Below are 11,474 nucleotides of genomic sequence, written 5' to 3' on the forward strand. Positions count from 1 at the left end.
GACAACCACCTCATCTCCTGACAGGATGGTACAGGCCACACGTGTGACACAAATGCTGTCCCCACCCATGTGAGCTCCCTGTGATGGATGCCCACCCCAGAGCCCCAGCTCAGAGCTCTCCCACCATGCTGCCCAGGCTGTAGCACTGGTGTGGATGACCTCTCAGGGCCAACCCAGCAGGATTCTGCAGGCCACAGGGTCTCTGATGCTGGCAGGCACACCTGGACAGCCCACAGTCACTGCCCAGGGTTGGGGCTACCTCTGCTTTCCAGCGCTGGGCTGGAGCTGCTGTGAAAGCTGCTGTTGGGCAAAGGCTGTGGAAAGCCACAGGAGGGGATTCAGGCAGCTGCAGCGCTGGAGTTGAAGATGGTGAAGTTTTGGCAGGGACAGGGTGGAGCTGGTGTGGCTGTATCTGATGCTGATCCACGTGCAGCACGTCGCTGCTGTGACCTGGCTGTAAGCATGCTTTATGCTTGGATTGTCTGGGTTGGAAAGCCACCTAGGGAACTGCTGTCTCCAAAGAAAATAGGGTGAGAACAGGGTGGAAGAAGGAACCTGGGCAACCAAAAAGCAGAAGGGGCATCTCTTGGAGCATGGGGGGAGAGGGATGGTAAGGCTGAAGAGGTACAAACCAGAATGGGCAGCAAGAAGGTCCAATTCACAGACAATACGCCCACAGTTCCCTTCCCTGCCCCATTTCTGCTCTAAGATATGGCTAGAGAGGGTTAGTCCTGCAGGGGTGAGGCCCTGGCTCTAGCCCATCTGCAACTGGACCTCTGCCCTGCCCCACAGCTCCCTGGCCCAGCAGGCTTCCCTGCAGGCAGTCCTCTGGGACCCCAGGGGCTGTGGAGGCCTGGCAGGGCTGGAGGAGGAGCAGGTCTGTGTCTGCTGATGGCAGGTGGAAGCCATGGAGGCGGTGAAGCCATGGAGGTGGTGAAGCGAGGCGCGGAGCTGGCTGTCCTCGAGTGCCAGCGCCAGTTTCATTCTCGCCGCTGGAACTGCTCCACCCTGCAGGGGCTGCAGGTCTTTGGCAAGGCCACCATGCAAGGTCAGCGAGGGCAGGCTTGGCAATGAGTCCCTCCAGTATGCCCACTGTTCCCTTGACACATCAGCCTTTCCTGGGCTAGTGTTGCACCGGACCCATCCCCAGAGTGGCCAGTCCTTCTTCCACATGCTATCATGTCTGTCAGCACAGAGAAAACTGAACTGAATGCCCTCACACACATCAGCATTCTGGAGAAACTTCTTCCCATTTGGTCAGATTTGGCTTTTTGGTCCCACTGGACCATCCTGGGTACCAGCTCTACAGACTGGTAAATTTCTCCCTGGCTCTGCCACCCACCCTGCCACAGAGCCGTGTCACTGACTGACTCCCACGCTTGGGAGCAGCTGCATGGGGTGAACATCCTGACATATATTTCTCCCGACCAGTCTCCATCTGAAGGCATCCTTCCTGCATGCAGTCACAGCCTCTTTTCCCACACTCTGCTCCATAAGTGCCTTTGCCCTCCACAGACTGGTGCCATTGCTTGTCCCGCTGCAGGCACACGGGACTCTGCTTACATCCACCGCTGTCGGCACTGCTTTTGCTGTTTCCTCTGCAGGTTTCCAGTGGTCAGGCTGCTCTGATAACCTGTCTCATGGGACTGCCTTCTCTCAGGCCTTCGTGGGCAGCTCTGAGAGGAGCTGTGGTGTCTCCTCCAGCCAAGCGCTCATGAACGTGCACAACAATGAGGCTGGGGGAAGGTAAGGGCAGGAGCAAGGGCTGGGAGCCAGCCTGGCTGCAGGGGCTTCTCCTGGCTCAGCAGAGCTCAGTTCAGCCCCCACACCCCAACAAGCACTTCAGGGCAGCCAGGGCTCCCAGAGGAGTCTGCATGCTGCTGCCTTTCCTAGCCCAGCACTGTGCTTATTACCCTGAGCCAGCTCCTGCCTGTGTGGAGGGGGTCCCAGCCTCCCCTACTCAATTCTGTGCAGTCTCCTTTTCAGACCCCAGCTATGATTCAGGAAATAATTTACTCTGTTCTGTTCTGAAGGGTTTCCCTGCCCCTCCAGCCTCTCTTCGATAAAGACAGACATCTTCAGGGGTCACAGTCAGATCTGGTCCCTTGAACATCCTCCACCTCTGGCCAGATCTGGTCCCTTGAATGCCTCCACATCTGCCCAGATCTGGTCCCTTGAATGCCTCCACCTCTGCCCAGATCTGGTCCCTTGGACATCCTCCACCTCTGGCCAGATCTGGTCCCTTGAACATCCTCCACCTCTGCCCAGATCTGGTCCCTTGAACATCCTCCACCTCTGACCAGATCTGGTCCCCTCCTCACAGCCCCGCAGGCCAGAACTGCTCCCCATCCCTCTCTCTGCCTCAGGGATTAATCTTACAGACCCAAACCATCTTGTTTCCCAGAGTGGATCTCCTTCTGCTCATACTGGCCTGGATTAAAAAGACACTTTTGCCCTTCCCCTTCCCGCCCCTGATCTCCAGCCCCATGGGCGGATTGTTGGGAGAACAGCAGCACATGGGAGGTGCTGGGAATGGTGTCCCTGGTCAGGCTGGCAGCTGCCTCCTGCTCTGCAGGCTCTCCTGGCCCACATGAAGGTGGAGTGCAAGTGCCATGGCGTGTCGGGCTCCTGCCAGGTGCGAGCCTGATGGAAGCTCCTGCCTCCCTTTCGCCGCGTGGGCAACATCCTCAAGGAAAAGTCTGAGGGGGCAATGGAGGTTTTCCCGAAGCAAGTGGGTTCCTGCCAGCTCCTGGTGCCCAAGAGCTCTCGCTTCAAGCCCTACACGGCTCATGGCCTGCTCTACCTGTGGGCCGGTCGGGACTTGTGCGAGCAGGACCCTCGGCACGGCACCCTCGGCACCTCGGGCCCACAGTGCAAGGGGACATGGCCGGCCAGGGACGGCTGCGAGCTCCGGTGCTGCGGCAGGGCCGGCCCGGGCCGAAGTGCGGGAGCGCTGCCGCTGCAATTCCGCCGCTGCTGCTCCGTCAAACGCAGGCGGGGCCGGCACCCCGTGAGGGCACTGCAGAGGGACGGCAGAGCCGCAGGGCCAATGCCCAGGCGTGCCATCAGCTCCCCCCACAGCCTCCCGCCAGCTGCCGTGGGCTCTTGTGGTTTGAATTATTTTTCTGGGTGGAGGGTTGGAGGACACAGGCCAAATAAACCACTAAACTTGAGGAAAAAACCCAGCCGCAGTGAGCTGCACACAAAAGCTTCTTGCTCACATGCTGCGTTTGGGATCTGGAGAGTCCCTGTCTCTGGTCCCTCCTCAGTCTCTGGATGTGCAAGAAATGCCTTTTCCTTTGGCTGGAGAAATGTTTCCAGGAGGAGTTCCAGGAACTGCCACAGTGAGGCTCCCCTCATTCAGTCTGATCTCAGTGCCAGGGAATGTTATGGAACGAGTTATCCAAAGTGCAATCACGCAGCACAACCAGGGAATCGGCCCTAGCCTGGATGGGTTCATAAAAGGCAGGTCCTGCTTGGCCAAGCTGGTCTCCTTTTATGACCAGGTGACCTGCCTAGGGATGAGGGAAAGGCTGTGCTTGTTTTCTACCTGGACATCAGTAAGCCTTTGACACCACTTCCCACAGCATCCTCCTGGAGCAGCTGGCAGCCCACGGCCTGAGCAGGTGCCTTCTTTGCTGAGCTAAAATCTGGCTGTGTGGCCGGGCCCAGAGAGTGGTGCTGGGTGGATTTGCATCCAGCTGGTCACCAGTGGGGTTCCCCAGGGCTCAGTACTGGGCCAGTCCTGTGTAAAACCTTTATCAGTGGTCTGGATGAGGGGATCGAGGGTAAGTTCCTGGATGGCATCAAGGTGGGAGTAATGGTGTGCTGGAGGGCAGGAAGGCTCTGCAGAGGGATCTGGACAGGCTGGATTGATGGGCTGGGGCCAATAGTATGAGGTTCAACAAGGCCAAGTTCCAGGTTCTGCTTGTCAGTCACAACAACCCCAGGCAGCAGCACAGGCTGGGGGCAGAGTGGCTGGGAAGCTGCCCAGAGGAAAAGGACCTGGGGGTGCTGGTGACAGCAGCTGAACACGAGCCTGCTGTGCCCAGGTGGCCAAAAAGGCCAATGGCACCTGGCCTGGATCAGCCATAGTGTGATCAGCAGGAGCAGGGCAGGGATTGTCCTCTTGTATTCTGCACTGGTGAGGTCACACTTGGAGTGCTGTGTGCAGTTCTGGGCTTTTCACTGCCAGGAAGACACTGAGGTGCTGCAGTGTGTCCAGAGAAGGGCAACAAAGTCTGTGAAGGCTCTGGAGTGGCAAAAGGAGCTCGGGTTGTTTAGCCTAGGGAAAAGGAGGCTCAGGGGAGCCCTGATCACCCTCCACAACTCCCTGAATGGAAGCTGAAGCCAGGTGGGAGTTGGTCTCCTCCCAGGCAACCAGCGACAGGACAAGAGGAAATAGCTCCAAGCTGCACCAGGGGAGACTCAGGCAGATACGAGGAAAAAAATTTCTTCACTGAAAGGGTGGTCAGGCATTGGAACAGGCTCCCCAGGGAAGTGGTGGAATCACCATCCCTGGAAGTGTTCAAAGAACAAATGGTTGTGGCGCTTTGTGATATGGTTTAGAGGGCATGGTGGTATTTGGTCATAGGCCTTGACTATCTTGAAGGTCTTTACAAACTTTAATCATTTTTGTGATTTCTTCCTGGAGAGGCTGCGGAATTTCTCTCGCCACAGCTGCACCTCCTTTTGTCCCTCCCTGGCACTCAGCACCCGGTAGGCCATGTTACGGCTGCATTTCACACGAACCACCTGCAAGGAGAGCCTGGGTTCAGAGGGGTCCTACCACTGCCCTTTGTTCCCCAGGAAAAGAGAACTCCATGGTGGATGACACCTGGAGGCCAGGATGATGGGGGCACCAGGGGGAAGGGGGGAGGACCAGCTGAACTGACGGCTGCACTGTGTGTTTGCTAGGATACAGGCCAGTCCTCTGTCCTGCTCTGGTGATTTGGGGTTTTGCTACTGCTTAGCAGATGGGGGAGATCCTGCCCTTCAGGGATATACAGGGATATCATCCCTCACATGGTCTGTGCAAATCCCACCCAGCAATGACACCCCAGTTGTGCTGGGGCCACTGTCTGTCTCCCCACCTCCCCCAAACACACCCAATTCTGTCCTCCTAGAAGGAAAAGCAGTGGCCCAGTGAGTCCAGCAGCGGCTTGGAGCTGGCTGTGGAAGGGCCAGCCATGGAAGAGCAGGCTGTGCAAAAGGCAGCGTAGCTGCTTCTCACCCTCTCGTTGTAGATGCTCTTCAGGAAGCACTGGTAGCTCTTGAACATGCAGTAGTCGGGGTGCTGAAGCCCGCTCGAGTCACAGATCTGGTGACAAGGGAATGAAGGTCAGAGAAAGAGGAGGAGAAGGAGGGATGGGAGCACCCACTGATGGTCACCCACCTTTCCTGAGCTATCCGTGTCTGGGAAGGTTTCATACTCTGCCTTCAGCCAGAGGGTCACAGCAGGGTCGTTACAGCCATAGATGGCCATCCGGCTGCACCAGTACTCCATCCTCATCCCTCTCAGAAAGTTCATGTTGTAGTCATTCAGGGTCTGTGAGGACATGGACTGCAAAGGGGTGGGATAAAGTGAGCCACGCTTCTTCCTCCCCTTCCCAGCTCCCAGTCCAGGAACAGAGCAGGAGGAGGCAGAGCTGGCTCGGTACCTGGCCCTGGATGTGCCCCTGCTGGGCGGAGATCTCGGGGTTGATGTAGGGGGAGAAGGCGCCCGAGTCGCAGTGCACGCGGTTCAGGCTCTCGATGTTCTGGCACTGCTCCCTCTTCAGCGAGCAGAAGGCGCAGTCGGGGCACAGGTCCACGTGGTGCCGCCCGAGGTTGTCACACACCTGGGGTGCATCCAGTGGGGAGTCAGGGGGGAAAAGGAGACTGGGAACCTCCCCAGAGAGGTGGCTGAGGAGTTCCCATGTTCCTGCCTCCCTGGCCAGCCAGGTCAGCTTCTCTCACGAGGTGGCCTGCGCACAGTGGGGGCCAGAGGTGGACACTGGTGTCTTTACCGAGTCTCCGAACCCAAAGACTCTTTTTTCCATCTCCTTCCAGGCCGTGGTGAGCATTGATGAGAGGCAGTTTCCCTCCAGCACTGCATAGCACAGGACCAGCACTGCCTCATCATTCTGCAGGGCTAGAAGGCTGACAGAGAAAGGGAAGGAGGGAGTCATTCCTTGCTACAAACCCAAGAGATGCATCTTTAGTTAGAAACTGAAAACAACCCCAAAACAAAGTAAAAAATCCCTTCCCAAGCAGCCTTGGGCTCTTGGCTAAACTGCACAGAGGAATGGGGCTCTCTGCAGGGTCTGCATGTGCCTGTGTGACACAGAGGGGCTTGCTGTGCATTTGGGGCATGGGAGAGGCACTGGATGAGGGGCACAGATCTGAGAGCTTTCCCAGGGCCCCTGCAGCAGCTGCTGCCTAATTTCATCCATCTGAGTGTGCAGTGAGGAGATGTTTGTTAGATGTCTGCTGAGTGTTGAACGTCGGGCAGCCCCATCTGGGTCTGGAGGATGTCACATATTAAGACTCCCTCCCAAGTATTTGACAGAAATGGGGAAAAACTTGTTAACCATGAATTTACTGTTCATCCAAACTGACATGGGTAGCTAAAAGTAGAAAATGTAAGGACAATGGGATCAGAGCAATGAGAATATTTGGCATCTCTTAGGAACAATGGAATTTGTAAACATGGTACAGAACTGCTAGCAGACAGGGATGGCTGGTTTCAATCATCATCAATGATGCAGAAGAGGTAAACATGCTCATTAGATATTTGCCTCTTGTGTCTGGAGACAAAGCCAGTGATAAATAAACAAACTTTGATCTGACAGAGAGTAAAGAAGAGCAGCAACTGCTTATGTTAAAATGCTCTTAAAATGCATGCATGGGCTAACATGTATGGACAAGTGTTCCTGAGAATATTTGAAACTTCATGGAGACCTTCAGACTAGCATTAAAAAAAATTAAGAAGAGGTAGAGAACCTGAAGGAAGGTCACGAAGATGAGATTTCCTAAGGCCTGGAAAACTTTCACCTAGAGGTAGAAGGTAGGAAAGCATCCCTCACCTGAGCAAAGACACCAGTGGGTTCCCATTCAATCAGCCAGCCCTTCTGCTGAGGAGGGCTTCAGCTGGAAAGCTCTCTTTGTCAGCAGGTGGAAGAGTAATGACTTCTGGTGACTGGAATTTGGGGCAAGATCCATTCAAACCAGAAGCAAACTACATCTTCCTCACACCATGGGTGTTTAGCATGGGAGCAGCTGATGAGTGCTTCCTGCACAGCTCAGAGACTTCAAAAAGATATCCCAAACTTCTGTTGGGAGAGGAGTCTGTGGCTCAACCACATACAACTGTTGTTTTCTTTGGGGCCCACCAGACATGACTTCATGTCCTGTGCTGAGCAGGGCAATTCCTACACCTGAATGTTAAAAGTGATGAGCTTCACAGAAAACTGAGTTGTGCCACACTGCCTAAGTTTACCAAGAAATTCTGCTGTGCTCTCTGTCATGTTCTTTTCCACCTCTATCTCTGCTCTCCATCTCTGCTGTGAGGTTTTCTGGCCTCACAGTTGCAAATTTATGAGCTGATTTACCACCTCTGGGTGAGTATAACAGCACTGCTGCTGGTTCTCTCCACTCACTGCCGTGCTGCTGAGCTGTTTGTGAATGCACAGAGGTTTCACCATGCTTCAGGGAAAGGGATGGCTCTATCTAAAGTGAGTTCTAATGAAAATCCTTCCCCAGATTAGCACCTCTGCATGTTGTTGTCCTAACCACTGCCCTGGAAAAAGCCTGACGGGTACTCTGAGGCAAAGATCCAAAGGGAACGTGGAAAAAAACCAAACCAGGATTAAGAAGAATCTGTGGGCCGAGATCAGTGGTTGATCCAACGCAAAAGAGAGAACTTCAGGTATCAGCTTATCATACTTCAGCATCTCAGGATGTGGAAGGACACACAGAGCCTGCTTCAGTGGTATCTCTGAGGAGTGCTGGTGAGCAGCATCCGCCTCTCCCGCCATGTAATGACAAGGATTTGGGCCATTAGCTTTCGGCTGCTGAGCCTTCCTGATACTGGCTGGCTGAGGTGCAGGGAGCACCTGAGGCGAGCAGAAAAGGAGATAAGGAGAGAACAGCAGCTTTCCAGCACCTGGTAAATTCTGATTTAGGGGGGTTGCTGCAGGAAACTAAAACCAGTTATGAAAAAGCCACTCTTAACAGCTTCAGAAAGAGAAAAAAAGAGAAAAAAGATCTTTGACTGCATGCCAGGGCTGGTTATGGGTGATGATAATTCAAAGAGAGTTTTTTTTTCCTGGGGATGGTATTTTTAATGAAGGGTCTGGCCTTAAAATGAAAGCCTCTGGGGTTGAAGTAGATAAGCACCACATAAGGACTGTTTGGAGGGGTACAGCAGCAGCAGGAGGAGGAGGAGGAGGAGGGGGAGTCACCAGGAGTGTGTGTATCTCCCATTGCACACAAGTATCTCAAGGGTGGGTGTCAAGAGGATGGTGTCAGACTCTCTTTAGTGGTTCCTGGCCACAGGATGAGGAGCAGTGGCCATAAACTAAAACACAAGGAGTTCCACCTCAACATCAGGAAGAACATCTTTATATTGAGGGTGGCAGAGCACTGGAAGAACAGGCTGTCCAGGGAAGTGATGGAGTCTCCCTCTCAAGACAATAAAAACCCACCTGGACATGGTCCTGTGTCACCTGCTCCAGGTGACCCTTCCTCCCTAGCAGTTCTGGGATTCTGAGAGGGCTCGGAGCAGCCTTGGGGGAAGCTGGGCTGATGTGAACCACAGGTGAGCATCCACCTGTGAATACCAACAGAATAAGATCTGGGTCCAGGACAGCTGTGGTGCTGAAAGGGGTGCAGGGGTTGTAGCTGACAAATGACACAACACTGGGAAGCTCTGGGGAAAAGGGCAATTCTTCCTGCAAACAGAAAGGCAGGGAAGGGAGGCTGATGTCTTTCCATGTATCCAAATGCTGAATCCCATCACTGGGTAGTGCACTTAGAGCTGGAACATGGGCCTGTTTTGAAGGGACAATGAAAGCTGCTGCAGAAAATGAGAGTTGCATAGGCTTTACAAGGTAAGGGCTGCAGAGCTCTCTTTAGCTTGTTGCAAGACTGAATCACGGTTTAGAGGTAATTCTGAGGAGAGGAAATACTAGGAAATAAGGCAGAAAGCACAATAAGGACTAAAAATAGCAAATAGGTGCAATAATTTTCATTTCCCCTTCCTGCCCAATGAATGATTCACTGCTACCAGAAAGACCACAGGACGATTGCAGACCTGCAGATTCTTCTTGTGTTACTACCCCTGCCCTGTCTCCCTCTAAAGATCACAGCTGGTCTCATCAGGCACTATGAAAACTGCAATAGCTGCCAGAGCAGCTGCCACAAGCCACAGGGGATAGATAAGAAGGTTGGATGTCCTGCTGGGCATAAGACCCTAGGGAAGACACGCAGCTCTGGGATCTGTGCCCATCACAGCCCTGCCCACCTTGTGTTAAACCAGACGCTTAATGGCACCTGTGCACAGCGCCCAGTCCCACCCAGCACTGCTCCTCTTGCCCGAATGGAAGTGCCTCCAGGCATTCTGCCCCTTTTTTAGGTCATGCTTTGAAGTCCCTGTGAGAGGAGGTGGGATGTGGCAAAGCTGACAGGCGCGGTCTATCTCGCCTTTTTATCCTTCAGTGGGGCTTTAAGCCTTGCTTAGCATGATTGATGGGGCTCGGCTGCCAGTCACAGACACACAGTCAGCATTAGTGGCTTTGAGAAGCTCTGCAGCAGAGCAGCGAGTGTCATCTGCCATCACAGCAGTCCCCCAGTAATCCCAGCAGAGCTCACTCACAGCAAGGCTCAGTTTCAGAGGCAGGGAGAACGAAATCCTCAATGAAACACCATTTTGCCTGAGAGCACATAGCCAGGAAAACTTTTTCCAGGCTGTGAAAGCCTCCTATGATATTAGGAGGGAGGATGACACATGTTAGAGGCTTGCAAGGAGACAGTTATGGCTTTAACAACATGATGCCGTTCATCTTTACATGCAGAAGTGAATCTCTGGCTGCACTGAGGCAGTGGTGTGCAGCCTGCTCAAGAGAAACCACAGATGTGCAATGAGGCACGAAATCTGTGCGCTTACAAGAACATCACTGGCCTGCAAGAGCACGAAACCAAAATGACTTCTCCATGAAAACCACATCTAGACACCTTTTTTTTTCCCTCTTGGTAAGCAAAATAATATTTGCATGTCAATCAAAGCAAATGGTCCTCAGCCACAAGGTACCAAAGGATCAAAAAGTGACTTTGAGTGAAAGCATGATATCCTTTGGCAGGTCTTTTCTCTGTCCCCAGCCCCAGGTACCTGAGGACAGAGGCAAACAGATCCAGCTGAGAAGAGCTCAGTGTGCTCCATGAGCTCCTCACACATCCGTAGGCCAGAGGAGCAGAGGAGGGTGTGTGAAAGGGCTGCACCTGTGAAAAGCTGGCCTGGGGCAGGCCCTGTGCTGAACTGCCATGGTGCTGCCTCCAAACCACAATAGGGAACCAGGAACACCCCAGGAAGAGCTGTGCACGCATCCAGAGTGCACACAGAATAGGGAACCAGGAACACCAGGAAGGGCTGTGCACACATCCAGAGTGCACACAGAATAGGGAACCAGGAACACCCCAGGAAGAGCTGTGCACACATCCAGAGTGCACACAGAATAGGGAACCAGGAACACCCCAGGAAGAGCTGTGCACACATCCAGAGTGCACACAGAATAGGGAACCAGGAACACCCCAGGAAGGGCTGTGCACACATCCAGAGTGCACACAGAATGGGGAACCAGGAACACCCCAGGAAGAGCTGTGCACACATCCAGAGTGCACACAGAATGGGGAACCAGGAACACCAGGAAGAGCTGTGCACACATCCAGAGTGCACACAGAATGGGGAACCAGGAACACGAGGAAGAGCTGTGCACGCATCCAGAGTGCACAGAGGTGCACATGCTCCAGGAGAAGGAGTGGCCCTGCACAGCTCCTGGCCGTTTCCTGGCCCAGGGCTGCTGTAGCTCCCTTGGGTGAGGACAGAGCACTCCTGGGAGGGCTCCTCAGGCCAGGCTGCTTTGAGAAACATCTGCTTCACCTTGCACACTGAGAGGCAAGGAGCACAGTGAGACACATCCCAAGGACCTGTGTGTGCAAGGACACTGTTTCTGCACATCACCCAGACTCCCGGGACACGTGTTTGGGCGAGGACAAGTGCAGAGGTGATTGCATACTGCAGATGGCCACAGTGTGGGGAAACACAGGCATGGCACAAAGCCCTGCCTGCAGCTCAGGCCCAGACTAAACTCACTCTGCTCAGGATGCAAGGACGGTGCCATTTTCAGGCACTAACAGTGCTGGATCACCCTCTCCCTGCTCACTTTGTGCTGAAGCGAGGCGTGCCTGGGGGCTCCCCAGGCACATTCCTGGTCTGG

The 11,474-nt window shown here is 54.1% G+C and overlaps 2 protein-coding genes across 2 annotated transcripts in view; one reads left to right on the plus strand and one right to left on the minus strand.

Annotated features, from left to right (window-relative positions):
* Nucleotides 1-924: 924 nt before the first annotated feature.
* On the plus strand, nt 925-4,348 carry LOC106631805 (protein Wnt-4-like). The gene is given in 5 exon segments (XM_031056716.1): nt 925-1,048; nt 1,544-1,568; nt 1,570-1,735; nt 2,576-3,010; nt 4,196-4,348. Coding segments are annotated over 5 exon segments (903 nt in total).
* A 268-nt stretch (nt 4,349-4,616) lies between these two features.
* ACRBP (acrosin binding protein) overlaps nt 4,617-11,474 on the minus strand; it is an 11,438-nt gene continuing 4,580 nt past the window's right edge. Inside the window, exons 6-10 of the mRNA XM_031056717.1 lie at nt 6,009-6,141; nt 5,661-5,840; nt 5,396-5,563; nt 5,234-5,320; nt 4,617-4,755 (exon numbers count right to left, since the gene is read on the minus strand). Coding sequence (XP_030912577.1) covers nt 4,630-4,755; nt 5,234-5,320; nt 5,396-5,563; nt 5,661-5,840; nt 6,009-6,141 — 694 coding nt within the window. The 3' untranslated portion in view covers nt 4,617-4,629. The remainder of the gene's footprint in view (nt 4,756-5,233; nt 5,321-5,395; nt 5,564-5,660; nt 5,841-6,008; nt 6,142-11,474) is intronic.

Source organism: Geospiza fortis, unplaced genomic scaffold, assembly GCF_000277835.1.
Source record: "Geospiza fortis unplaced genomic scaffold, GeoFor_1.0 scaffold1, whole genome shotgun sequence".
In the NCBI taxonomy this organism is placed as follows: domain Eukaryota; kingdom Metazoa; phylum Chordata; class Aves; order Passeriformes; family Thraupidae; genus Geospiza; species Geospiza fortis.